The 25,339-nt window shown below is 42.0% G+C and overlaps 1 protein-coding gene across 4 annotated transcripts in view; it reads left to right on the forward strand.

The window, feature by feature from the left end:
* xkrx (XK related X-linked) overlaps positions 1-19,029 on the forward strand; it is a 30,913-nt gene extending 11,884 nt beyond the window's left edge. For 2 of the 4 annotated variants that reach the window (XM_059977078.1, XM_059977077.1), the window contains exons 2-4: positions 8,443-8,780; positions 15,854-16,113; positions 17,761-19,029. In XM_059977078.1, the coding sequence (XP_059833061.1) occupies positions 8,467-8,780; positions 15,854-16,113; positions 17,761-18,470 (1,284 nt within the window). In that variant the 5' untranslated portion in view covers positions 8,443-8,466 and the 3' untranslated portion in view covers positions 18,471-19,029. The other 2 variants (XM_059977080.1, XM_059977079.1) reach the window with 2 other exon arrangements.
* Positions 19,030-25,339: the final 6,310 nt, after the last annotated feature.

The raw sequence follows: 25,339 nt of genomic DNA on the forward strand, positions 1-25,339 counted from the left end.
GGCCTAACACATTGATGCAATCACAAAGAAGGCACAACAGTAATTAAGTAGGGCTTTGAGGAGATTTGGTATGTTACCAAAACAAACTTCTACGGGATGTACGGGAGAGAACGTTCTGTCTGGTTCCAATCACTTCAATATGCAAGATCGAAAGAGGCTGCAGAGGGTTGTAGACTTAGATCCTTCATGCGCACGATCCTCTCAATAATATAAGACCATAAAACATGGGAGCAGAATTAGGCCATTCAGCCCATCGAATCTGGCTTGCTGTTCTATCATATCTAATAGAATGGTAGCCCCATTCACCCACCTTATTCCTTTAACCTTTGATGCCCTTACTAGTCAAGAACCTATCAACCTCTGTTTTAAATATACCCAATGACTTGGCCTCCACAACCATCTGTGGCAATGGATTCCACAGGTAAAATTATTTCTGAAGGCTAAAATAATTATTTTAAAAAGCTTATCTACCTAAGCAAAACTATTAAAACTATCTTCACATAATGATGGATGTATGTAATATATGTATGTAAGTACACAGAATTGTGCATGAAGTTGCAAATCAAAAGGCTCAGGGTTAATTATGAGGCTTTTATATAAAGTAGGTAATGTAGCTGAATAATTTGGCAGCTTATAGTATACACAATCTTCTGCATGTATACTATATATGCTACCAAATTGTTCAGATGGAGGAGCCAGTTTTCAGCCAAGTAAGTTAACCTCATATCAACTGTATGAATGCAATATGGCTTATGCCAGAAGTCAACAGCATATTAATTAAAATGGAACTGGACATTGGTTCAGCTGTTTCAGTCATTCGGCAAGTGAGTTTGAACAACATTTCAAAGATATGAAGCCTGCAGATATTCCACTAAAAATTTATAGTGGAGAAAAAATAACTCCTGTGGGAGGGACATTTGTAACAATGAAATACAAAAGTCAAAAAGCCAAATTGAGCATGTGTGTGGTAAAAATATTGTGGAGATGTGAGTGGCTGAGGCAACTACAACTTGATTGGAGATCCACTCACCATTTGCATGTCACATCCTCTGCGATGAAGCCTATTGAAAGTGAATTAAGAAATGATGTCACAGCTGTCTCCATGCTGAATACCATGAACCGGTGCCCAACAGACGACAAACTGGTGTTGGTGCCAACCTCTGTGCCTCTGGTTAGAAAGCATATTGGACCAAGGAGAGACCATGCTGCTCAGAGGAAGCATGGAAATGACTAAAGCAGTGGTCCGACCACAACAATTTTCATAGGCAACATATCTGAGAAAGCTTCTCATACGTTAATCAGCAGTTACTTGTGAAATGCGGTTTGGTTTTAAGCTGGAAGAGCATTCAGGAAGCTTCAAGGAAGCTGCAAGCATTCGGCATTTGTGAGTATAGAGAACCAGACTCTGCTCTACATGCATTAAAGTTATTGCATGAACTTCAAATGGGAGACAAAAAGCTGCTTGTAAAAGGAAATGAGAAGACCAAAGCCCAGCTGGATGAATGGAATGCCAAAAAGAAAGGAGTTAATGGAGTTTTGAAAACAGATTTAGCAGATGATGTTGTGGATGAGGAAACCAAAAGGAGAGGTCAGACTGTAAAGGGAGCAATGGGATTAATAAGGGAATATTCCAGTGAAGTAAATGCAGCTTCCCAAGAAAAAGTTCCACAAAATAAATGAAGGGAGATGGCTACAGCTGTCAGAACCACTTCCTGTAGACTCAAAGTCAACTCCTACAACCATTACAGAGGGCAGAACCTGACCCACAAGTCTCCCTTGCCAGGAAAGACATTATTCCACAAGAGTAAGAAATCCTCTACAGTTGTTAAATCATTAAGCTCTAATGGGACAATTTAAAATTTACAGTGCTGTGGATGCTGTATATAGTAGTTGTACTGTAGAGTGTAATGCATATATAGTTGAGCTGCATTGTGTATTGAGTTGGAGTTTATTGCTAAGCAGCGAGGGGAGTTGTGTATTTGATATTTCAATAAGATTTAAGTAATTTTATGCATGTGTGTGTATATATATGTATGTGTATGTATATATAGTTTAATTAAGCATTCTTGTTCATTTAAATATTAAAATAATAGTTATTAATAAAATACATTAATTGCATACATCATCATGCTACCATGTGATATCTATGTGCACACCGTGCTTAAAAGTAAACTTGAAGATACACCTGTATTCTGGGACTCCCTGCATCTGCCTTGAATTAGTTTAATGTTTTGAAGCTACAAAACATTATATACAAAATAGTAAGTGAAAAGAGGCAGACCTTCAAAGAGACCTTGTTTTGTGTACAGAATAAACACATCCCGGTGATTAGGAAAAGGAAGAACATCTGATACTTGACTTCCAATGATGACCAGTGATGAAAAAAATGATGATAATTGAAGGGTGCATGATACAGTGGTAGACCAGGCGAAGTACAGCGTACATGGAATACTCCTCAAGAAGGAATGAGGAGCAGAGAGAGTGTGTAAGAATAGGTAGTGGGTAGCATAACTACGAATTTAAAAATCGTTGATGAATTCAGGAAAAGGGCAATGAAAGGAACTGTAAGAAGTTGGGTTCACACTTCAGTCAATGGATCAGTGGTCAGATGGGGAATTGAATCAGCAATTTAGAGACTATCATCAGGAGAGTAATAGTCTGAAAATGGTTGGTGGAATAACAGGAGCTGGGGAAAGCTATTTAGGAGGGTTGTTGAGGAAGAATGGAATCCATCTTTGATTTCTCTTCATGTAGGCTAGGGCCTGTTCAGGCATCTGCAAGTTAAAATTCTAAAAACCATTGGATGCCACGTTGCATTCTAAAACTCCTCCATATTTTAGTACAATTGTACATAGGTCCTGGAGGAAAAATTATGAATCTGTAACATGCTGCAAGTTACCAATATTTTTCACCCCCTTTTACATTTTGCCTTGAGTGTTAGTTTTTCATTGAAAACTAATGTAGAACATAATAGTTTTTAAAAGCTACTTGAAAAAGTGTAATTAACTGTTTATAAAAATCTACACCCATGGGATTAAGGGCAGAGTGTGGTAGGGTGTATTGAAACTGACTAACCAACAGAGAGCAATGTAGTGTTGAACTTTTTTAGATTGGATTCAAATATTCTCTAGAGACTGATTCAAAAATTAGTTCTTTTCAGTATTTATTTACAGGCCTGCATGAGGCTTCATAGAGTCTAATTTCAAAGTTTCCGGAAGATTTAAAATAAGAGTATGCAGAAGAAAACTAATAAGCTTTCAGAGAGTATATGCTGGTGAAATAGATAAATTAAGTTTAATACAGAGAAACAGAACATGATTTATTTTAATAGGAAGGATGGAGGGGGAAACTATGAAGTAAATGGAGCAATTTTGAAGGGGATTCTGGAACAAAGTATTGTGGGTGTTGTGGTGAACCACATATACCTGTCTGGACACGCCCCCTGCTGACTGCTCCTGTGGCTCCTCCCACAGACCCCGGTATAAAGGCGATTGAGGCCTGAGCCCGGCCCTCAGTCTCCAGGATGTAGTATGGTGGTCAACTACTGCTTGTTCTTTCTTCCAGTCAATAAAAGCCGATATCTCGACTTCACGTCTCAGAGAGAGTTATTGCTGGTGCATCAATTTTATTGACTGGAAGTTTTAAAACATGGAAAGAGTTTTACGTCTGGAAAGATTGGATTTGGACCCCCAAGACCCTGAAGCAGCTCTTGCCTTTGAACTCTGGCTTGCATGCTTCCAATCGTACTTGGAGGAGGTTAGTGCAACTGAACCCGCTGTTATGCACTGAATTCTCCTCTCGAGGGTCACCCCGACAGTTTACTCACTTATCAGGCGCCTGCCGACCTACGAAGGGGCACTGGACGCCCTCAAAAGACAGTACCTGTGGCCGGTGAACACCGTCTATGCAAGACATCGCTTAGCTATGCGACGACAGCGGCCTGCAGATTCGAGTGCCCAGTTTCTCCAAGCCCTACAGACACTCGTGCGGACTTACAATTGCAAAACACTCACGGTGGAACAGCATGTGGAGCTGCTAGTACGAGACGCCTTTGTTACAGGAATCAGGTCAGTGTATGTGCGCCAGCGGCTGCTGGAAAATGCCGATCTTACCTTATGCTCGGCGATCGTGACGGCCGACATGCTGGAAGCTGCTCTGCACAATGCTGACACTGTCCAGCTGCGCGATCCCCCGCCGGTTCCGTGGACACCTCAGACCCCGCCGCCACCAGTTCCCGTGAGCGAATTTGCCAACGCCGCTGCCAGTCGTGATTCCACGAACTCCCCGAACCCGACCACGGCTGCTGCCAGTCGCAAGCCCGCGCAGTGTTACTTCTGCGGACTCGAAAAGCACCCCCGAAAACGCTGCCCAGTCCGAGAAGCAACCTGCTCCAGCTGCAGGAAGAAGGGCCATTTCGCCAAGGTCTGTAAGTCTAAACTACGAGCGGGGTCGGGCAGCGCTGTGTGTGAGGCTTGGGGGCCGCCATCTTGCATACCCGGATGGGGGCGGCCATCTTTGTCGGCACCAACATGCCCCACCCCCTACCCACTGGTGCTTACCGGGCACCAAGACGGCAGTTCAACTCTGGCCTCCGTAACCCTCGACCAAAGCGCCCCACACCAGCTTGCAAGATCAATGATGGACATCCCGGTGGAGGGGCACAGGACTAGCTGCCTGTTTGACACGGGCAGCACTGAGAGTTTTATTGACCCGGACACAGTGCAAAGCTGTGGACTCGTGACATGGCCGGTAAGCCAGAGGATCACCTTGGCTTCTGGGTCGTATTCCACAGACATCCGGGTGGGTTGTGTAGCGACATTGGTGGTGCAGGGCACAGAATATCGGAACTTTGTGCTACTGGTCATGCCTCAACTGTGCGCGCCTGTGCTATTGGGGCTGGACTTCCAGAGCCACCTCGAAAGTGTGACTATGGCATATGACGGGCCCCTCCCAGCACTCACTGTCAGGAATCCTCAGTTTTGTGGGACCTCGCCATATACCCCGCTACGGACCACACACACACACACACAGAACCACATATCCCACCCAGCACCATGCCGACAGCTGCGCCACTGACACCACTTGCAGCCATTCCACCCTCAAGATCCCTCCCCCACCGCTGTTCGCCAACCTGACCCCCGACTGTAAACCTGTGGCAACTAAGAGCAGAAGGTACAGCGCGGGGGACAAGGCCTTCATTCAGTCAGAGGTGCATCGGCTGCTCAGGGAGGGGATCATTGAGCCAAGCACGAGCCCTTGGAGGTCCCAGGTGGTTGTTGTTCAGACCGGGCAGAAAAATAGGATGGTCGTGGACTATAGTCAAACCATCAATAGGTTCTCGCAGCTTGACGCGTACCCCCTACCCCGCATCGCGGATATGGTCAACCAGATAGCTCAGTACAAGGTGTACTCGACAATAGATCTGAAATCCGCTTATCATCAGCTCCCCATCCGCCCAGAGGACCGCCCCTACACTGCCTTCGAGGCGGGCGGCAGGCTCTATCACTTCCTGCGCGTCCCATTCGGTGTCACAAATGGTGTCTCGGTCTTCCAGAGGGAAATGGACCGGATGGTGGAGCAGTGCCAACTGAAGGCCACATTTCTCTATCTGGATAACATCACCATCTGTGGTCACGACTGGCCGGATCACAACGCCAACCTCCAACGATTTTTCCAAGTGGCCAAAGCCCTGAACCTTACTTATAATAGGGACAAGTGTGTGTTCGGAACCACCCGACTCGCTATCCTTGGGTATGTCGTGGAAAACGGGGTCATTGACCCTGATCCCGACCGTATGCGGCCCCTGTTAGAACTCCCTCTTCCCACCACTCTCAAAGCCCTCAGATGGTGCCTGGGCTTCTTTTCCTATTACGCCCAATGGGTCCCCCATTACGCAGACAAGGTCCGCCCCCGGTCAAGTCTACCACTTTTCCCCTCTCTGCCGAGGCCTGCGCAGCCTTCAGCCGCATTAAAGGCGACATTGCCAAAGCAACGATGCATGCGGTGGACGAGACCATTCCCTTCCAAGTAGAGAGTGACGCCTCCGACTTCGCGTTGGCTGCTACCCTCAATCAGGCAGGCAGGCCAGTAGCATTCTTCTCTCGTACCCTTCAAGGCCCTGAAATTCAGCACTCTGCGGTGGAAAAAGAAGCCCAGGCCGTAGTGGAGGCTGTTAGGCACTGGAGGCACTATCTCGCTGGCAAAAGGTTCACCTTGCTGACCGACCAGTGCTCAGTTGCGTTCATGTTCAGCAACCAACAGCGGGGCAAAATCAAAAATGATAAAATTTTGCGGTGGAGAATAGAACTGTCCCCCTACAACTATGATATCCTGTACTGGCCTGGAAGGCTCAATGAGCCCCCTGATGCCCTATCCTGGGGAGCATGTGCCAGCGCGCAGCTCGACCAGCTATATGCCCTCCATGCACATCTTTGCCATCCGGGGGTCACCCGATTTTACCATTTCGTGAAAGCCCGGAACCTGCCTTACTCCCTTCAGGACATCAGGACGATGACCAGGGACTGCCAAGTCTGCGCTGAGTGCAAACCGCACTTCTACCGTCCTGAAGAGGCGCAACTTATTAAGGCCACCCGCCCCTTTTGAGCGACTGAGTGTTGACTTTAAGGGCCCCCTTCCCTCCACTGATCGCAATGTCTACTTTCTCAATATTATCAACGAGTACTCGCAGTTCCCCTTTGCCATCCCCTGCCCCGACACCACTGCCATTTCTGTCATAAAAGCCCTGCGCCAGCTCTTCACTCTGTTCGGATATCCCTGCTATATCCACAGTGATAGAGAGTCTTCCTTTATGAGTGATGAGCTGCGCCAGTACCTGCTGGGTAGGGGCATTGCTACTAGTAGGACCACGAGCTATAATCCCCGGTGAAATGGACAGGTGGAGAGGGAGAATGCCATGGTGTAGAAGGTCACACTTTTAGCCCTTAAGTCAAAAGGGTTGCCGGTCTCTCGATGGCAGGAGGTCCTCCCTGAGGCACTCCACTCTATCCACTCCCTGTTATGTACGTCCACCAATGCCACCCCTCACGAGTGCCTATTCTCTTTTCCCAGGAAGTCTGCCACTGGGACCACCCTCCCGACTTGGCTGACATCCCCAGGGCCAGTGCTGCTCCGGAAACATGTGAGGAGTAATAAATACTCCCCGCTGGTCGAGAGGGTTCACCTTCTACATGCGAACCCCCAGTATGCCTACGTGGTCTTACCTGATGGGTGGGAGGACACGGTCTCTGTCCGCGACCTGGTGCCCGCAGGAGCAGCAGACCACTACCCCGAACACTCCACGGTAACTATGAACCCTGTACCCGAGGTGACACCGCGCACACCAAGCCCTACACAGACTCCTCACGACACTCCTATACCGGGCGTCTCGTATGCGCATATACCAGGCGCCTCGTACACGCGTGAGGGATCACTGACGCCTAGTGGGCTGACACCTCCAGTTAAGCCGGAACCAGCACAACCACTGTCTGTGGTGCAATCACCACCGGCACCTGTGCAATCACAGCCGGTGCTACGTAGATCGCAGCAATAGATTCGACCACCTGATAGACTTAACCTGTAAATATACTTGTAAGAAACTTCGCCCCATGGGGACTCTCTTTTAAAACAAAGGGGGGGTGAATGTGGTGAACTACATATACCTGTCTGGACACGCCCCCTGCTGACTGCTCCTGTGGCTCCTCCCACAGACCCTGGTATAAAGGCGATTGAGGCCTGAGCCCAGCCTCTCAGTCTCCAGGATGTAGTATGGTGGTCAACTACTGCTTGTTCCTTCTTCCAGTTAATAAAAGCAGATATCTCAACTTCACGTCTCAGAGAGAGTTTTTGATGGTGCATCAGGTGTGTAGGTAATTTCTGGTGGTGGCACGTACTGTAAATAAGAAGACTGTTTTTAATGCTTTGTTCTTGGAGTTATTGAAGGAACAGACTGTGAAAAGGATAAATTATGCTGAACCTTTATAAAATTGGTAGATAGGGGGATGGGTGGATAAGGGCCTTTTGAGATGAATTCCATTATTAAGTGATGACATTAAGCTAACATGTACTAAAAAAAGCTCTTTAATAGTTGCCTAGGAAATATAGACAGGCCTAATCACTGGTGCAATTTGATCCCACTTTTTTTAGATCTTAAATAACTGCAGGAGATGCAGCACAAACAGAATAATGCATTGCCTAAAAGGGTTACATTTGTTTATACGGTGAGAGATTGCTTTGTTAATGTCCATGAATGTGTACATCTTTCCTGGTACCAACAAAACAAATTGAAGAGGCGAGAAAAGTGGAAGATTTCAGAACTCTGATTAAGTTGATCAAATGGTTTTTGCGCTGCACAACATTCTGAATCACTGTATAGCATCGAGTATCTCTTTGTTCATCAACCATCATTTTAAATCTGTGTATAATGTAGCACATCTTTGTTTCTAGGTGAGATTGCAGCCAGGATTTGGAATGGAGATGATAGGTGACCTTAATGGAACAGAAGCTGTGCGGATGTCAACAACTCTTGTTTCACACCGGGCGAAGATGCCAGCCAGTATCATCATCTCTACGGTTTTGTTCATTGCCGAAACCGTAGCTGCTGGTATACTTTGTGCCTCATACAACCGCTGGGGTGACTTATATTGGTTGGGACTGACAATCGCCTTCATGTTGGTACCGTCTGTGCTGGTTCAGTTTACATTCATCTTAATCCATCGGGAACTGGGTACAAGGAGGCCATTTGTACTACTGCTTCATCTGCTGCAGATGGGACACATCATCAGGTTAAGTGGTTGTTGCTGTCAAATATTCATAGTCAATGTAGATGAGACATAAGGTACATAGTTTGTTAGTAATACCATGTCCATTTTATATGTGCCCAATGAAGTAAATCTTAATGATAATGGTGACTGATATATCCTCCATTCAGGATTACATGGTCAACAAAATCAGGTTAAATGCAACACAGTTAATTACAAAGCCAAGCTCTTTCCATGATTTGTTTCAAAATGCTGTACATCCAGACTCAACATCAGGAAAGATATATCCTACAAAGTTAGTGTAAGATTTCCACTTCCACACCAGCCATACAGGTTTGCCATTGAGGGTCACCCTTGTAGCCCTTATATTGTTTTATTTGCTGCACCACACAGTTTTATGTTATCTGATAGTAAATTAAGTCAAATTAATACTTTGTTTTGTTCTGGGTGAAAGAAATTGGTAAAAGACAGGTGGTTATTGATCTGGTATTAATCTGTTAATTTAAAATATAATTTTTATTACAGTACCATTTGAATTCAGAACGTTAAAGTACTTCCCATTGGAAATTGTAATAAAGGGAAATAGTCCTGTAAATCATAATACCCTTCCCCACCTCCAGCTATTAGAAATCTCATCCCTATTAAAGATAATTACAAAAGCTGTATTGTTCACAATTCAGAGTCAATGGCATTGACAAGTAATCCATCAATTGGTAAAAACAAATGAGTCATGGCAACAACATAAAAATAAAAAACAATAGATTTATAGGCTTTATCTTGTCATTTTTATTGTGCTATGTATCAAAGTCCGTTCCTTCTGCAGACTCCTCCCCAGTGGTAATCTTGCACCATTTATCTTGTTGGGTAAGACACTACCCTCCTTCATTAAGTCATTTCAGAAAGCAAGGGAGTAAAGATTGCAAGCCTGCAGATCTGAACTAAGTTATGAGCAATGAATGAATTTCAGAGTTGGTCTTTCCAAGTCAAATAAACAAGTACTAGCCATTCCATTGTTACTGAAACAATTTTATACAGATGTCCGCAAGTTGATCTTGTCAAAAATTGAACATTCTCAAAAATCACTCAATACAGCAATCATTCCTTCACAGTATTGTAATGAATGGGACTTAAAGTACATTGGACAGATAAAGTGGAGAGACAAGAGTCAGAGTCACTGAACTCCACAGCACAGAAACAGGCCCTTCAGCCCATCTAATCCATGCTGAGCTATTGATCTGCCTAGTCCCATCACCTGCATCCAGGTAATAGCCAAACGTACCCCTTCCATCTATATACCTATCCAGATTTCTCTTGTATAACTCATCTCCTTCTACCTTAGGCCACAAACTTATCAATCACCCCTGCTGTGGACCACCTGGAGGTCCAAGAGGCTCTTGTTAGATGCACATGCAGTTCAACTCTTTGAGTGATAATGTAGACAGTTTGAAGTTAATAACTTATCTCCTTCTGCCTTAGGCCATGAACTTATCAATCACTCCTGCTGTGGACCACTTCTACAAAGAAGGGATCCGTATGCTCCACAACCGCTGGACTAAGTGTGTACATGTAGGAGGGGACTATGTTGAAAAATAAATGTGCTAGGTTTTCTAAAATTGACTCCTTCTACCTTAGGCCACAAACTTATCAATCACCCCTCGTACAACATCAACATAACGTCTGATCTCCTGTAATCAATAATTTGATCTATGAAAGCCAATGTGCCTAAAGCTTTCTTTACAACCCTACCTACCTGTGATATCACTTTCAAGGAATTATGATTCTGTATTCCCAGATCCCACGTTGCACTGCACTCCTCAGTGCGCTACTGCTCACTGTATAAGTCCTACCCTGGTGTGTCCTCTCGGAGTGCAACGCTGCACTCTTGTCTGTCATTTTTCAGTCCACTTTTGTCCAGATCCCGCTGCAATCTTTGAAAGCCTTCCTCACTGTTTGCTACACCCCTGTTCTTGGTGTCATCTTCAAATTTGCTGATCTGGTTTACTACATTTTCATCCAGATTGTTGATATAGATGACAAACGACTGTGGACCCAGCACTGATCCCTGCGGCACACCACTTGTCACAGGCCTCCAGTCAGGGCAGCAACCATCCCCTGCCACTGCCGCAAAGCCAATGTAAAATCCGATTTACGACCACATCCTGAATGCCAAGTGACTGATAATTCCTGAACAACCTCCCATATGGGATCTTGTCAAAGGCCTTGCTAAAGTCCACGTACACAACATCTACTGCCTTGCCTTCATCAACTTTCCTGGTAACATGCTTGAAATTCTTTGTAAGATTGCTTAGAGCTGACCCATGTGCAAAGCTATGATAAGTATCCATCATTAGTCCCTGTCTATCCAAATACATATATTCAATCCCTTAGACTGCCTTCCAATAACTTACCCATTACTGAGGTCAGGCTTACCAGCCTGTAGTTTCCTGGCCTATCTTTGGAGCCTTTCTTAAACAATAAAACAACATTAGCTGTTCCCCAATCTTCCAGCACCACATATGATGCCAAGGACATTTTAAATATCTTTGCTGGAGGGCCTGCAATTTCTGCAATAGCCCCCATAAGGTTCGAGGGTACAGCTTGTCAGGCCCTGGGGATTTACCCACCCTAATTTGCCTCAAGGCAGCAAACACCACCTCCCCTACAATCTGTATACAGTTAATGATCTCACTGCTGTTTTGCCTTATTTCTACAGACTCTGTGTCCATTTCCCGAGTAAAAATAGACACAAAAAAAATCAATTGTAAGATGTCCCCCATCTTTTTTTAGATGATCACTCTGATCTTCAAGAGGACCAATTTTGTCTCTTTCAAACTTTTTGCTGTTAATATATCTGCACAATTCCTTTGGGATTCTGCTTCAGTTTGTCTGTGAGAGCAACCTCATACTTTCTTGTAGTGCCCCCCACCCCCCCCCCGATTTCATTCTTAAGTGTTCTCTTGCATTTCTTGTATTCCCCAAGTACCTCACTCGTTCCATCCTGAATACACCTATCTTGTACCTGCTTCTTCTTAACCAGGGGCTCAATATCTCTCAAAAACCAAAGTTCCCTAAACCTGCAGTCCTTGCCTTTTATTCTGACAGGAACATACAAACTCTGTACTCTCAAAATTTCACTTTTGAAGGTCTTCCACTTAACCAAGCAGACCTTTGCCTGAAAACAGCCTGTTCCAGTCTACACTTGCCAGATTCTTTCTGATACCATCAAAATTAGCCTTTCATCAAATTAGAATCTCAACATGAGTTTCAGACCTATCCTTCTCTTTAATTATCTTGAAGTGAATGGCATTATGGTCACTGGAAGCAAAGTGGTCCCCTACACAAACTTCTGCCACCTGCCCTGAGTCATTCCCTAATAGGCAATCACTAATCACATTCCCTCTAGTTGGGTCCTTTATGTACTGATTAAGGAAACTTTCCTGAACACATTTGACAAACTCTATCCCATCCAGCCCTTTTACAGAATAGGGAGCCCAATCAACATATGGAAATTTAAAATCACCTACAATCACAAACTTATGTTTCTTGCAACAGTCTGCAATCTCTCTACAAATTTGCTCCTCTAAACCCATGGATTGTTGGGTTGTCTATAATATAATCCCATTAACATGGTCATCCTTTTCTTATGCTTCCATTCTACTCCTAACTCCTCACTAGATGTGCTCTCCAGCCTGTTCTGTCAGCACTGCCGTGACATTTTCTCTGACTAGTAATACCACCCCTCCCCTTTAAACCCTCCCACTCTATCACATCTAAAACAACAGAACCCTGGAATATTGAGCTGCCAGTCCTGTCTCTCTTTCAATCAAGGCTCACCTATGGGTACAGTGTCACAATTCCACATGCTCTAAGCTCATCTACCCTTTCTACAATACTCCTTGCATTGAAATATACACAACTCAGAACATCAGTCCCATCATGCTCAACCTTTCAGTTGCTGACTTTGTTTGTAGACTTAACAACATATTTCCCACAACCACTCCATGATCTGCTCTGGCACTCTGATTCCCAACCCTCTGCAACTCTCATTTTATCCCCCCTGTGCAGCACTAGCAAATTTTCCCGCAAGGGTATTAGTCCCCCTCCAGTTCAGGTGCAAACCATCCCTTTTGCAGAAATCTCACCTTCCCTTAAAGAGAGCCCTATGATCCAAATATCCGAAGCCCTCTCTCCTGCACCATCTCCTTAGCCACATGTTAAACTGTATTAGCTTCCAGTTTCTAGCCTCACTAGTACACAGCAAGGATGGCAATCCTCAGGTCACAACCCTGGTGGTCTTGTATTTTAACTTGGCTCTTGATGCACCATCAATAACTCTCGGAGACGGGAGGCGAACGATAGGCTTTTATTAGCAGCAAAGTGACCACAACATCTTGGAGTCTGAGGGAGGAGCAGTGCCTCCAATCGCCTTTATACAGGGTTCTGTGGGAGGAGCCACTGGAGCAGTCAGCAGAGGGGTGTGTCCAGACAGGTATACACATAATTTACCACAGCTCTTAATCCCCTAAACTCACTTTACAGGGCCTCATCACCCTTCCTAGACATGTCATTGGTATAAATGTGGACTACAACCTTGGCTTCTCACCCTCCCACTTAAGAATGATGTGGACCCAATCTGTTATGTCCCTAAACTTGGCCCAGAAGGCAGAATACGATCTGCAAATCTCATTTCCATCCACAGAACCTCCTATCTGTTCCACTAATTATTAAATCCCTTATCACTACATTTATCATCTTCTCACCCCTTCCCTTCTGAACCAGAGAGCAAGACTCAGTGCTAGAGACCTAACCGATTTGGATTCCCTCTGTCAGCTCGCTCCCCCAAACAGTATCCAAAGTGGTATACCTGAGGGGGATGGCCACAGAGTACTCTATACTGGCTGTCTATCTCTTCTCCCCTCCTCACAGGTCACCCATTTTCCTGTGTCCTGCATCTTGGGTATAACAACTTAGCTGTATGTCACTTCGATCAACCCCTCAGCCTTCTGAATGATCTGGACTTCATCCAGCTGCAATTCCAATTCCTTAACACAGTCTGTAAGAAGCTGCTGCTGGATGCAGTCTTGCAGGTATAGTTGACAGGGACGCTGGAGGTCTCCCTGCCTTCCCACATCCCATAAGAGGAGCATCCCTACTGCTCTAACAATGTAATACGAGAGAAAAGAAAATTAAAATAGAAAAGCCTATCTACTGCCTCGGCCTCTCTTTGCTGAAGCACCTGTGGTTCAATGCCTGAACTCCCCTCTCTAATGCTGGCCCACACACACATTGTTTGCTCCACTTAAACCTAACTTACTTTATTGGACCTTGTCAATTGCCTAATTACGCACACTCCAATGTCTTCTTGTGATGTGTGGCAGGCAGAGTGCCCCAACCGCTCCTACTCACTTCTTCTGAAATCACTCTCTCATTGCACACACTCCAACGTCTCCTAATGATGTGTGGTGCGCAGAACGTCCCGACTGCCTCAGCTCACTCCGTCTGAAATCTCTCTTTTGCTACGTACACTTCAATATCTCCCAGTGATATTCTAGTTCTGCCTTTCCTTGGAATTAATGTATGTGTGCACATTGGACTTTTAAATTTAATAATAATGTGGGAAATTGCAGCTGTGACCAACATGCATGCTTTATGTTGGGTGTTCGTATCCTAAGGAAGGCTGTATAGGGATAGCAAATGTCTGTAGAATTATGTATCCCGCAGAACATCAACAGTATGTATTTGGAGGGCCATATATCCATAGCAGGTTTAATAAGTCTCTTTGCACTTGCACTCAAGATTAACATGTAAATAAGGTGTATGACTTTAAACTGATTTCCAAAGAAAAATGAAACTCTATCTGCAGGAATTCAGTTTAGCTTTATGGCTGTAATAACACTGTTGCTGCATTACAACTTTTACCAAACTTCCTTTTCCCAAAATTACAGTCAGAACATTAATGCACTACTCTGTGATTTATAAACAAAATCCATTTATTAGATCATCTGAACCAAACAAATTTATAGACAAATATTGCAGTGCACTGTCAGCATATTAACTAATACCTTACTGCTTCATTTAATGGTTATCTGACTAGAATAAAAGTGGCAAATGATGAAAGAAACTCGGGTATGGCTGCATCCATGAAGGAATATATTTAGTGTTTCGAGTCTCATCAGGCTCTAGATTACTTATGATCTTCAGAGTTTAAGCTTTTATTTGTATAGGTCATCCCAGATTATGACGGGGAATGACAAGGTCATAAAGGGAACAGTTTGCAATTCAGAAATGCAGCTGCAAACGTCGTTCCACACAGCAGGGGTTGCCTGCGACCTTGTAACTGCTAGCATATCCACACTGCTAGTCTCTCAAATGCTTATTCATGTGTACAGGCAGTAGTTAAATTGGACGGTCATAGGGAGGACCTATATTAACTTATTAGGTTGCTGAAAAAAATGATCCAAACATTAAAATGGACAGAAACCATAAGTCACACACACAAAATGCTGGAGGAACCCAGCAGGCCAGGCAGTAAGGGTTTTGGCCTGAAACATAGACTGTACTCTTTTCCATAGCTGCTGCCTGGCCTGCTGAGTTCCTCCAGCATTTTGTGTGTGTTGCTCGGATTTCCAGCATCTGCAGATTTTCTCTTGTTTGTGATTTGAGAAACCATAAGTCACAAGTTGTACCTCAATGTTCTGTGACAAAACTGCTAGGATCACCAACCAACTAAAATGATCAGCTCTCCAGTACAAGATGGATGCAACCATATTCTCTCTCTCCCTCTATTAATGTCAATTTAAACAGACCAAGTTAAATATCAAAACTATTATATTCAGAATTGGTTATAAATGTTAAAAATAAGATATCTATGAAAGCCTTTTAAATCAAATGGCAAGTTTATTATGAAATATGTTAAATATGGCCCATGGAATCAAGAAGGAAAAATAATGAAGAAACAACTTTCACATCTTTATATTCAAAGCATACAATTATGCCTCCATGTTCTTTTCCCCCATCATCTCTCGCCTCAATTCCAATATTTTAATAAAAGCCGAATTCATTTGCCATTTTTTAAATTGTGTACTAATTTCTGACAGGTGTCTAGAAGCCATTGTTGTACACTTGAAGTCTGGAAAACATGAAGAGCCATATGTCAGCATTACCAGGAAAAAAAGACTCCACCATGGCCAGGCAAATGAGTTTGAAAAAGAAGTGGATCACTCAACGAGGAAGTTGAATATCCATCGCAATGCTTTTCATCGGGCATCTGTCATTCAAGCCTTCTTGGGTTCCACACCCCAGCTTGTCCTCCAGCTTTATATCAGCATAGTGCAGAAGTACATTCCACCCACACGAAGTAATGTATCCTCCTATCCTTACAGTGCTTGAGGGCGGGCCTGTGGGTTTCACTTTGCTGTGTGTGATATTCTCTGCCGAATATGGCAATGAAAGCAAATATTTAAAAGCTTGTGTCATGGTTTCTACGTTGATGTCAGAAGAATGAACTGTGAACAGTTAAGTAGTCGACATCTAAAGATTTGGTAAAGATTATCAAGATCATCTAGAAACCATGATGTGTGCACTTAAATATTTGCTTTCACTCAAATCTTTTGTAACAGAGGATTTTAAGTTTATATGGCAGAGATTGCTCTGAGAAAATTTAATCAGTGACCTAAAAGGGGTGTACTTTAGATGAGTTTTTGGAAAAATCTCTAACTCAAAAGAGCACTTTTATTACCTATGTTGCATTTCCTCCTAGTCGTCACTCTGGAGCACAGCTGCAAAACAGTTTTTCAGCAGCTTGTCACAGGAGTAGCATCTCATAGTACATGAATTACACAGGAAATGTTAGCATGCCGTTCAGCAGAAAGCAGGCAATCTGGACAAATCTCATGCCCATGTTGCTCAGTGTCTGTGCACACACCCATACAATTTCCTAACTTACCTGCCGCAAGTAATTGACTGCTTCCAAGCCGTTTGAAGAGTTGGTCAGTGTTTCTAATCATCAGCTCATTATTTCTGGTTAGTACTGGGTCCCTTGCACAATGTACCTTGCAGTTTGAAAATGTACTATAGATAAGAATGTAACCAATCACCTGTTGGCAACAATGATGATTTTAAAACCTTCGGGCCATGAGATGATCTGCAAGAAAAATATCAGAGAAAAGAAAAACCCTACCAAACGATGGCATTCCTAACCTTAGAGAAGCATGTTATTGAACCCAAGTAATATTTGTGTGTTCTAGGTGGCCTTATGGCTAGGAATCACCTTGTTCCTCTTCAATGCCTTTCCAGACCATGACTGTGTAGTACAGTGAAGTATGCTTTTAATCACCTACTATTCCGTGATAGACAGCACAGCATCATCCATATTCCAGGTTTTTTTCAAATTTTGCCCCTCTCACTTGGTATTAATTCCAAGCTTAAGGGGAATTCCATGGTGTCCATAGTGCTTAGCCTGGTTTCCTAGTCTTCATACACAAGATTGGAGAGGGAAATTGTAAAGCCACTGGAACATGGCAGAATAGGATCTCAATCTGTTCCCATTTTTACTTAATACTCATTCACTCTCTAGGCAATCTCTGCAGTATACACTTTTCCAAAAGATTTTTAACGATAAAATCGAGAGCATTTATACTTTTTTCTTGTTTCTTCTTTCCCTCGCTCTGTTTACAAGAATGTTGGGGATGGGGTTGGGGTGTAGTTGGAATTGGAGGCATACTTCTGAGTCACCTTAGCAAATGAAATTAGATAGCCTTCTAGAATGCCGAACTTGAACTTGGGACATTCCTGGTGGACAAAGTCTGGTGAGTTAGTACAGATCTTTTGTTGACACGAGATTCTGTAGATGCTGCAAATCTTGAGGAATGTACAGAAAATACTGGAGGAACTCAGAAGGTCAGGCAGTATCTATGGAGGGAAATAATCAGTTGGTATTTTGGGAACTTTTGTTGTTAAAATAAGTTGTACATTTATGTTTCTACTGAATTTTGTGTTTGTTCAGCTGCTCTGATGCTACTGTCATTGGTGTCAGTCACTTACGGAGCCCTGGTGTGTAACATCCTCGCCATCCAGATCAAGTATGATGACTACAAGATCCAGCTGAGACCAATTGCTTACATTTGCATTATCTTCTGGCGCACCTTGGAAATTGCTACACGGATCACAGTGTTGGTGCTTTTCAGCACTGCTTTGAAGGAGTGGGTCTTTGCAGTGCTCTCTTTTGACTTCCTAGTCCTTTTCTTTCTTCCTTGGGTGGAGTTCTGGTGTGGCCACGCACCTTTCCCTGAAAACATTGAAAGGAACTACAAACGGTTTGGCACAACTGTAGCTCTGTTACTCGTTTCCATACTCTATGCAGGAATTAATGTGTTTTGTTGGTCAGCGGTCCAACTATTGCTCAGCAATCGTGATTTAATCAGCAAGAAACAGAACTGGGTCAGGCTATCTATTTATTATACTCTACGGTTTATGGAAAATGCAGGGCTTCTAGCTTTGTGGTACATTTTCAAGACTGAAGTGTATGAGTACATTTGTTCCCCATTGCTGGTGGTCCAACTAATCATTTCCTACAGCTTGGCCATCATCTTCATGCTGTTGTTTTATCAATATTATCATCCATGCAGGCAGCTTTTCACCCATAACATTGCAGATTGCCTTGAATGCACCTGTTGGAGGGGGCCTCATTTTGAGCCTGCATTTCCAAATTCATAATTCGATTTTTCAATGTGCCTTCAGGTAGATGTGGTAAATTTGCAATTTTGTTGCTTCTTTCACTATTGCCTTTTCTTGGTAAAAGATGAAATATGTGAATTGTAAACAAGCTGGTGATTTTCACAATGCTTAGTGACGGGTCAGTTTAATGCTTGAAGTCCGTGCTTCTGTACAAACTGTAACTGTTCAAATGTTCTTAAAGATGCACATTAAGCAAAGAAGAAAAACAGTGTTTCAAACTCATTTTTCCAAAGACCAAGAAATTTTTGAGAGCTATTCTCTAAATTGGTCTAAGAATGTCCAAGCCAATAGATGTATTTTAATATTAAAAACAAGCCACAAAACTTCATTTATTTGGGAGTATGGAGGCTGGACTATACGGAATATATGCGTTTAATTAAACATTGTTATTAAGTTAGAAACATAAGGAGATGATCTTTTCCTCTGAGCCCATTTGTACGAAGCAATGTTTACAGAGCCAATTGACTGAATTTTTCCTGATGTTCAAACAAACTTCTTTTGAAAATTTGTTTGCAAGTAAATTATTTTTTATTGTAAATGCAGGTTATATTTATTTATTGTTTCTGTCTCTTTTTGCCAGTTTTTATCTGCTGCTCTTTAAAATACCCTCTTACTGTACTATAATTGAATGAGCACATTTGATCTGCCGGCACCTCATCCAATAACCAGGCTTTATGTGAACCATCTTGATGGAGTTAACCTAACAGGGTTTAATCATCCTGCAGTCCATTATTTATGAACTGAGGATTAATCCTAAATGAAACATAGTAGACTAGTCTCTAGTCAATCTAGGAATGTTGAGGCCAAATAAATTTTATTACATACCATGGATATCTACCTCTTAACACACAGTATTTTTTCCTGCATCATAAAAATGTTTCTCATTTGTGTTAACTTTGGAAATTAATCCAACACTTGTATTCTCACTTGCTTTTGCACAAGCTTTAAGCTCAAAACGATTCAGTGTGTATATCACCTTACTAAATAGTTAAAAAATTAGTTGAAAACAAAATTTAAACCTGTTTTTAATTATGTTATCATTTTCTATTTAAAATTGATTGCAAGGATCTGACTTCTATAATCATTGAATGGTCAGTGCCAACTTTTTTAATTGCAAAGATGACAGAAGAAAAACATACTCGCACGACAATTGTGGATATCACATAACAGTGAGTAATTCTCTCAGAACCTCTCTTGAATTAAACATCAGATTATCTTGACACCAGTAAGACCGATATACACTCACGAATGCTGATAGAGTGGATGTGGAGAGGATATTTCCTACGATGCGAGAGTCTAAGATCAGAGGACACAGCCTTAGAATAGAGGGGTGTCCTTTTATGACAGATAAGTGGAGGAATTTTTTTAGCCACAGAGTGGCTAAAATTATTTTCCACAGGTAGCTGTGGCGGCCAAGGGTTTATGTATATTTAAGATAGAGGCTGATAGATACTTCATTAGTCAGGGCAAGAAGCGATACAGGGAGAAGGTAGGAGACGGGCTGAGAGGAAAATCGGATCAGCCATGATGAAATGGCAGAACAGACTCAATGGGCTGAATGGCCTAATTCTGCTCCTATATCTTAAGGTCTTAAACAACACTTGAGTTAGGGAATTCCAAGTTTTTCGGTCCTTGTGAGAGACCGCTCCAAGTTCTTTATTCTCCAGTCTTGGGAAGCTTCCACACTGTCAATCTGTTTTGGAATTTTGAATCCCTCTTCCTTTTTGTTTGAAACTCCAATGAATATCAGCCAATCTTACTCTGCATCCCCTGTTGAAACAACCTGTTTGAGGAAAATAATGGAATTTTGCTGCACTGATGCCAATGCAAGTGTATTCTTGGATTTGGAGACCAAAACTGCACACTGCTTTCCGCAAATGATATTACTCAGGTCTCTTTCAATTCCAGCAACATTAATTTCCTGCTTTTTGTTCTCCAATCCTCTTGGTAGCCGAGACAGAGATTTCTATTTGCCTTATTAATTTTTTGCCTGGAAATCGGCTTCCTAATAGTTCACTGTACATCTGAGATAAAAACAAAGGCTTGCGATAGCCAGATAGTCAATTAGCACACATGTGGAGAGAAAAACATAATCAGGTTTGTGATCTTTCATCAGAGGTGGAACAGTGAGGGATAAACATATATTCACTTATAGAGTGGGTGAGGGGTGCTCCTGCAGATTTTTTTTAACATGTCACTTTCTTCAGAATACCATTTGCTAGATTTCATGATTTAGAAAGAATATTAGTGTTATGAAAATGGATAATTTCATGTTGTCTTTCATTATTACCCTTTCTTGCCTAAAACATTTTTAGTTTTTATCACTTGATGTCTCTTCCGTTTCCTGCCTAACACATTAGCAGCAAACAGTGATATCATACACTTCTTTAATGTAAACTAATATAAATTGTGAATAACTGAGGAACCAGTTCTGAGCCCTGAGATACCTCACCAATAAAAACATTCTAATCTGAAGAAGACATAATCCTGCTATCATGCTATTTGCCATGAGTTGTTATGTAACATTTTATTGTGGTGCAATTGAATTAGCCTTGGAAAATATATGTACTCAAAAGCACTTTTAAGAGTTCCAAGGCAATTTACCTTTCATATATCTTGTTGGTTTTGCTTATACATACATTACTTTAACATCCTGTCACTCTGTCCTTAATAGGTACCACCATTTTGATGACATCTGGTATCTGGCTAACTGGCCCATGATTTCCTATTTATTCCCTTCCTCTTTGAATGGTTGTGTTACATTTGTTATCTTCCAGTATGATAAGACTGTTCCGGAATTGGTGATTTTTTTTTAAAGAAAATCATGTGTAAACTGATTTTCCTGCAGTCATGTTTTTACAGAATTGGGCTAGTTTATCGGGGAATTTTGTTTGGGTTCTTAATCTATTTAACTTTTCCAAACACTTAGTAATATAATTACTTTAAATTCATTACTTAGTAGTCTCATTGTTACATTTGTTTTTCTTTAGACATACTAAATACAGTACTTGTTTACTATGTCAGATTTTTTTATATTTCATAATGACTTGTTACTTTTTTACAGTTAGAGATGTTTTTGCAATTCTTTACTTGGATAATATGTCTTCTCTCTCATCACTATTTTGCCATCCGTTACTGTCTCTTAATGTAATCCTAATCCTTGTATGAGTTTCCCTAATCACATTGTGAGTTCTGATGCTTTCTGCTGCAATTTGAAACCATAATGCAAATCTAATTACTCTAATAAAGTTACTGTGAGAGAAAAAATAGAGCTAAAGCAATTCACTTTGAATGATAAACTTTTTTTATTCATAATATATACTGATAAAAAAATTCTTGGACAACAGCAAGCTTAGAAAAGTTAGTTTTGTTCTTGCATCCCTTAGATTAGGAGAGAATATAAATCTATTTTCTCAATCTAGTAATCACTTTTGGAATTGTGTTTCCTGATTGAGGGCAGGTTTGGTTACCTCGATGGATGCAGTTTCCTTCTTTTTCATTTTGAAAGGTGTTAAGTGCTTGTTGGCTATGATGCATTTGACATTTTTCACTGCCAGATGTTGATCATGAGTGTTTAGACAGGACATCAGCAAGGTTATTATAGTAAAAAAAGGCTGGATGAACTCAACAGGTCGGGCAGCATCCGTTGAAAGAAGCAGTCAATGTTTCGGGTCGCAACCCTTCGTCAGGACTCAATGTTTCAACCCGAAATGTTGACTGCTTCTTTCAACGGATGCTGCCCGACCTGCTGAGTTCATCTAGCTTTTTTGTACGTCTTGATTTGACCACAGCATCTGAAGTGTACTTTGTGTTTACTGTAGGTTATTATAGTAGTTTTAGAATTAAACCAATCCTATGGAAACTGTTCCTTCCAGTAGAGGTTACTGAACTGTAACTTGACAAGAAACTATTCACAGAAAAAGCATACCGTAGACTCGAGAAATGTTAAAAGCAAAATGCTGGAACTACTCAGCAGACTAGACAGCAGCCATAGAATGGAAAACTAAAGTTAATGCTTCAGAGTGTTGACCTGAAATATTAATGAGTCATTGCTGTCTATTTGCGAGAGCAGTCCTTCTGGCTCTAAAGCACTGCTAATTTACGTCCCCTTATGTGGTCTGTGATGATTTAACATCTCATCTCCAAGAATACACATTTCTGCTGCACTTGATCCGTGTTCCTCTGGAGCTTCCCGTTTGATTACTGTGTTCTCTAGATTCTGAGGCAAGCGTGCTGTCAACTGCGCCACAACTAATGTAGACTCTTGCAGAGATTACGAATACCTTTACTTGATGTCTGCTTTTACATAGATTATCAAATTTATGGAACAGTTACACCTGGGGTCTAATTACATATTTTCTTCTGCAGGGAAGATTGTAGGACATTCCATCTGTATTTTCATATGCATCCTTTTTTATTGGGCCAGATCATTCTGGATATGGTTTGCTGGCTGGAATCGCAGGCTATGGACTTCACTGGGCAATACTGAAAGGGTCTGCTGAATACTTACAGAATTTTCTGTTTTATTTAAGGAGCTTTTTTTCTCATTTAGGATGCTTGCTAGCATATCATGGCAGCCAAGCTGGCATTGTGGTTACGTCTGTGAGGATTTTGAAAGGGAACAGAAGGGAGTTACAATACTACTGTACTGACTGAAAAATATTCAGTGAGGCAGTCAGAGAATTCAATAATATATATTCACATTTCACAGGCATTAGAAAAGTCATGTTAAAAAGATATTCTTCAAAGCTACTGGTACATTTTTTTTGTTTATTTCAGAGTTTCTCCCAATTTATAATGCCATTTCTGTATTCTGTAGATGATGTGGATGGACCCAATGAAGTAAATATTCAGGCATGAATGGACAAAGTACAGGAAGTGATAGGTCTGCTTCTTTCCTGTTGCTGATCTTCATTGCTGATCTTGCTAAAGGCACTTAAATATTTGCTTCAAAGATTTTGAAACCTAGAGTGAGAAAATGCCAGGCTAATAAAGAAAAATGAACATGGTGCAATTTTCAAGTATCAGTGGCTGGACTATTAACAACATGCTAAACATGATATTTTGCTGAAGTTCAAATACAAGATAAAAACCCAGCAACTGCGTGATTTCTTCAAAAGTCTTGTAAAAAAAAAAGTGATTTGACTTAATATTGATTCCATAGGGTATCACTGGAAAGGGTCATCCACATTTTCTGGTTAGGTAGGAAACTGACAGCTGCCTTACAGAAGCCCTTTCAAATGCAGACGTCTACAGAGAGAAAAAAACAAATCTGCAAATTCATGCTTGTATATGTATGTGGAGATCAGATTCCATCCTGATTGGATTGTAATGAGATAAACTCTGCAATTAATATTAAGGGTCTACAAATAGCTGATTCATTATGCCTGTGCTGTGATTTGCAAAGTAGTAACTAGGATATGCGGCTTGTAATAACAGATGCAGTAAGTTGTGTACAAGCCTGTCAGTTTGTAGCACTCAATGAAACTGTTGAAGACATAGGACTTACAAATGCTAAAGACTGAGAACCTCCAACATGAAGAAGCTTTGTAACCACTCAGTATTTACTGTTACAACACTCACAAAATGCTCGAGGAACTCAGTGCGTCAGGCAGCACCAATGGAGAGGAATAAACAGTCGACATTTCTGGTTGAGAGCCATCATCAAGACTCATGAGTTCTTCCTACATTTTGTGTGTGCTGATTATGGTTTTCAGTATGTGCAGAATAGTGCATTTAGTGCTGCTGGGGCACAGCACTGGTGACCTGGATCGGATCCCAGCTTCAGGAGGTGTCGGTGGAATTTTCCCATTCTCCAATTGAGTGAACAGGTTACTCAGCCTTCCTCCTATATCCCAAAGATGTGAAGGAATTTTCACTAGCTGAGAAAATCCCTCTTTAATATAGTTGGGTGGCAGGATAATCAGTAGGGTATGTGAGGGAGAATAAATTACAGCAAGATAATTGTGAGAATGGGATGCATGGGGATGTTCTGAGACCCTTTGAAAGGAAATGTAAAAAATTACTGTCTGCTTTTGATTTCAACATTACCAACAAGATATGATGGAGCAGATATGACCTACACCTACATCTGCTTCTTACACACACTGGGCTACATAAGATAAAGAAGCAGGTGGAGGTGATATCTGCTCCACCAGTCAATAAGATCATGGCTGATCTTTACCCTCAGTGCCACATTCCTGCAGTAACCCACTATCCCCTGATTCATGTAATATATGTGCTATCAATACCTTGCAGGAGATCTTCACTGAAGAGGTTGAGCAATCTATAAACTTTGGCTACAAGAATTGGGGAGAACCTGGTTACCTAGTGACACAAAATGCTGAGTGTCTGGACTGGGAAACCAAAGTTTCTATTTTAGATCAGGGAGGTGGTGCGAAGTTGTGTAACAGCTGAAAAGCATTTTCACCATTTTCTGTACCACATCATAAATGTACTGTGCCAGCTATTATTAGATGTTTAACTCGAATGGCAGCTTTTGTAACCCAGTCAAGGTTTACATATATACAGATGTAAGTATGCAGAGATTATAACAGGGCAACCTCACATCTTTCCTATTGTGTTGGCTCTATTTACATGTTTCTTTCTTTTGTTGTAATTGGAAATGAGAATTGGAAAGTCAGGAACAAGAGAAAATCTGCAGGTGCTGGAAATCCAAGCAACACACACCAAATGCTGGAGGAAGTGGTTGCCACAAGAGGACACAGGTTTAAGGTGCTGGGGAGTAGGTACAGAGGAGATGTCAGTGGTAAGTTTTTTATGCAGAGAGTGGTGAGTGCATGGAATGGGCTGTCGGCAACGGTGGTGGAGACGGATACGATAGGGTC

This window comes from Hypanus sabinus, chromosome 8 (assembly GCF_030144855.1).
Source record: "Hypanus sabinus isolate sHypSab1 chromosome 8, sHypSab1.hap1, whole genome shotgun sequence".
Taxonomy (NCBI): Eukaryota; Metazoa; Chordata; class Chondrichthyes; order Myliobatiformes; family Dasyatidae; genus Hypanus; species Hypanus sabinus.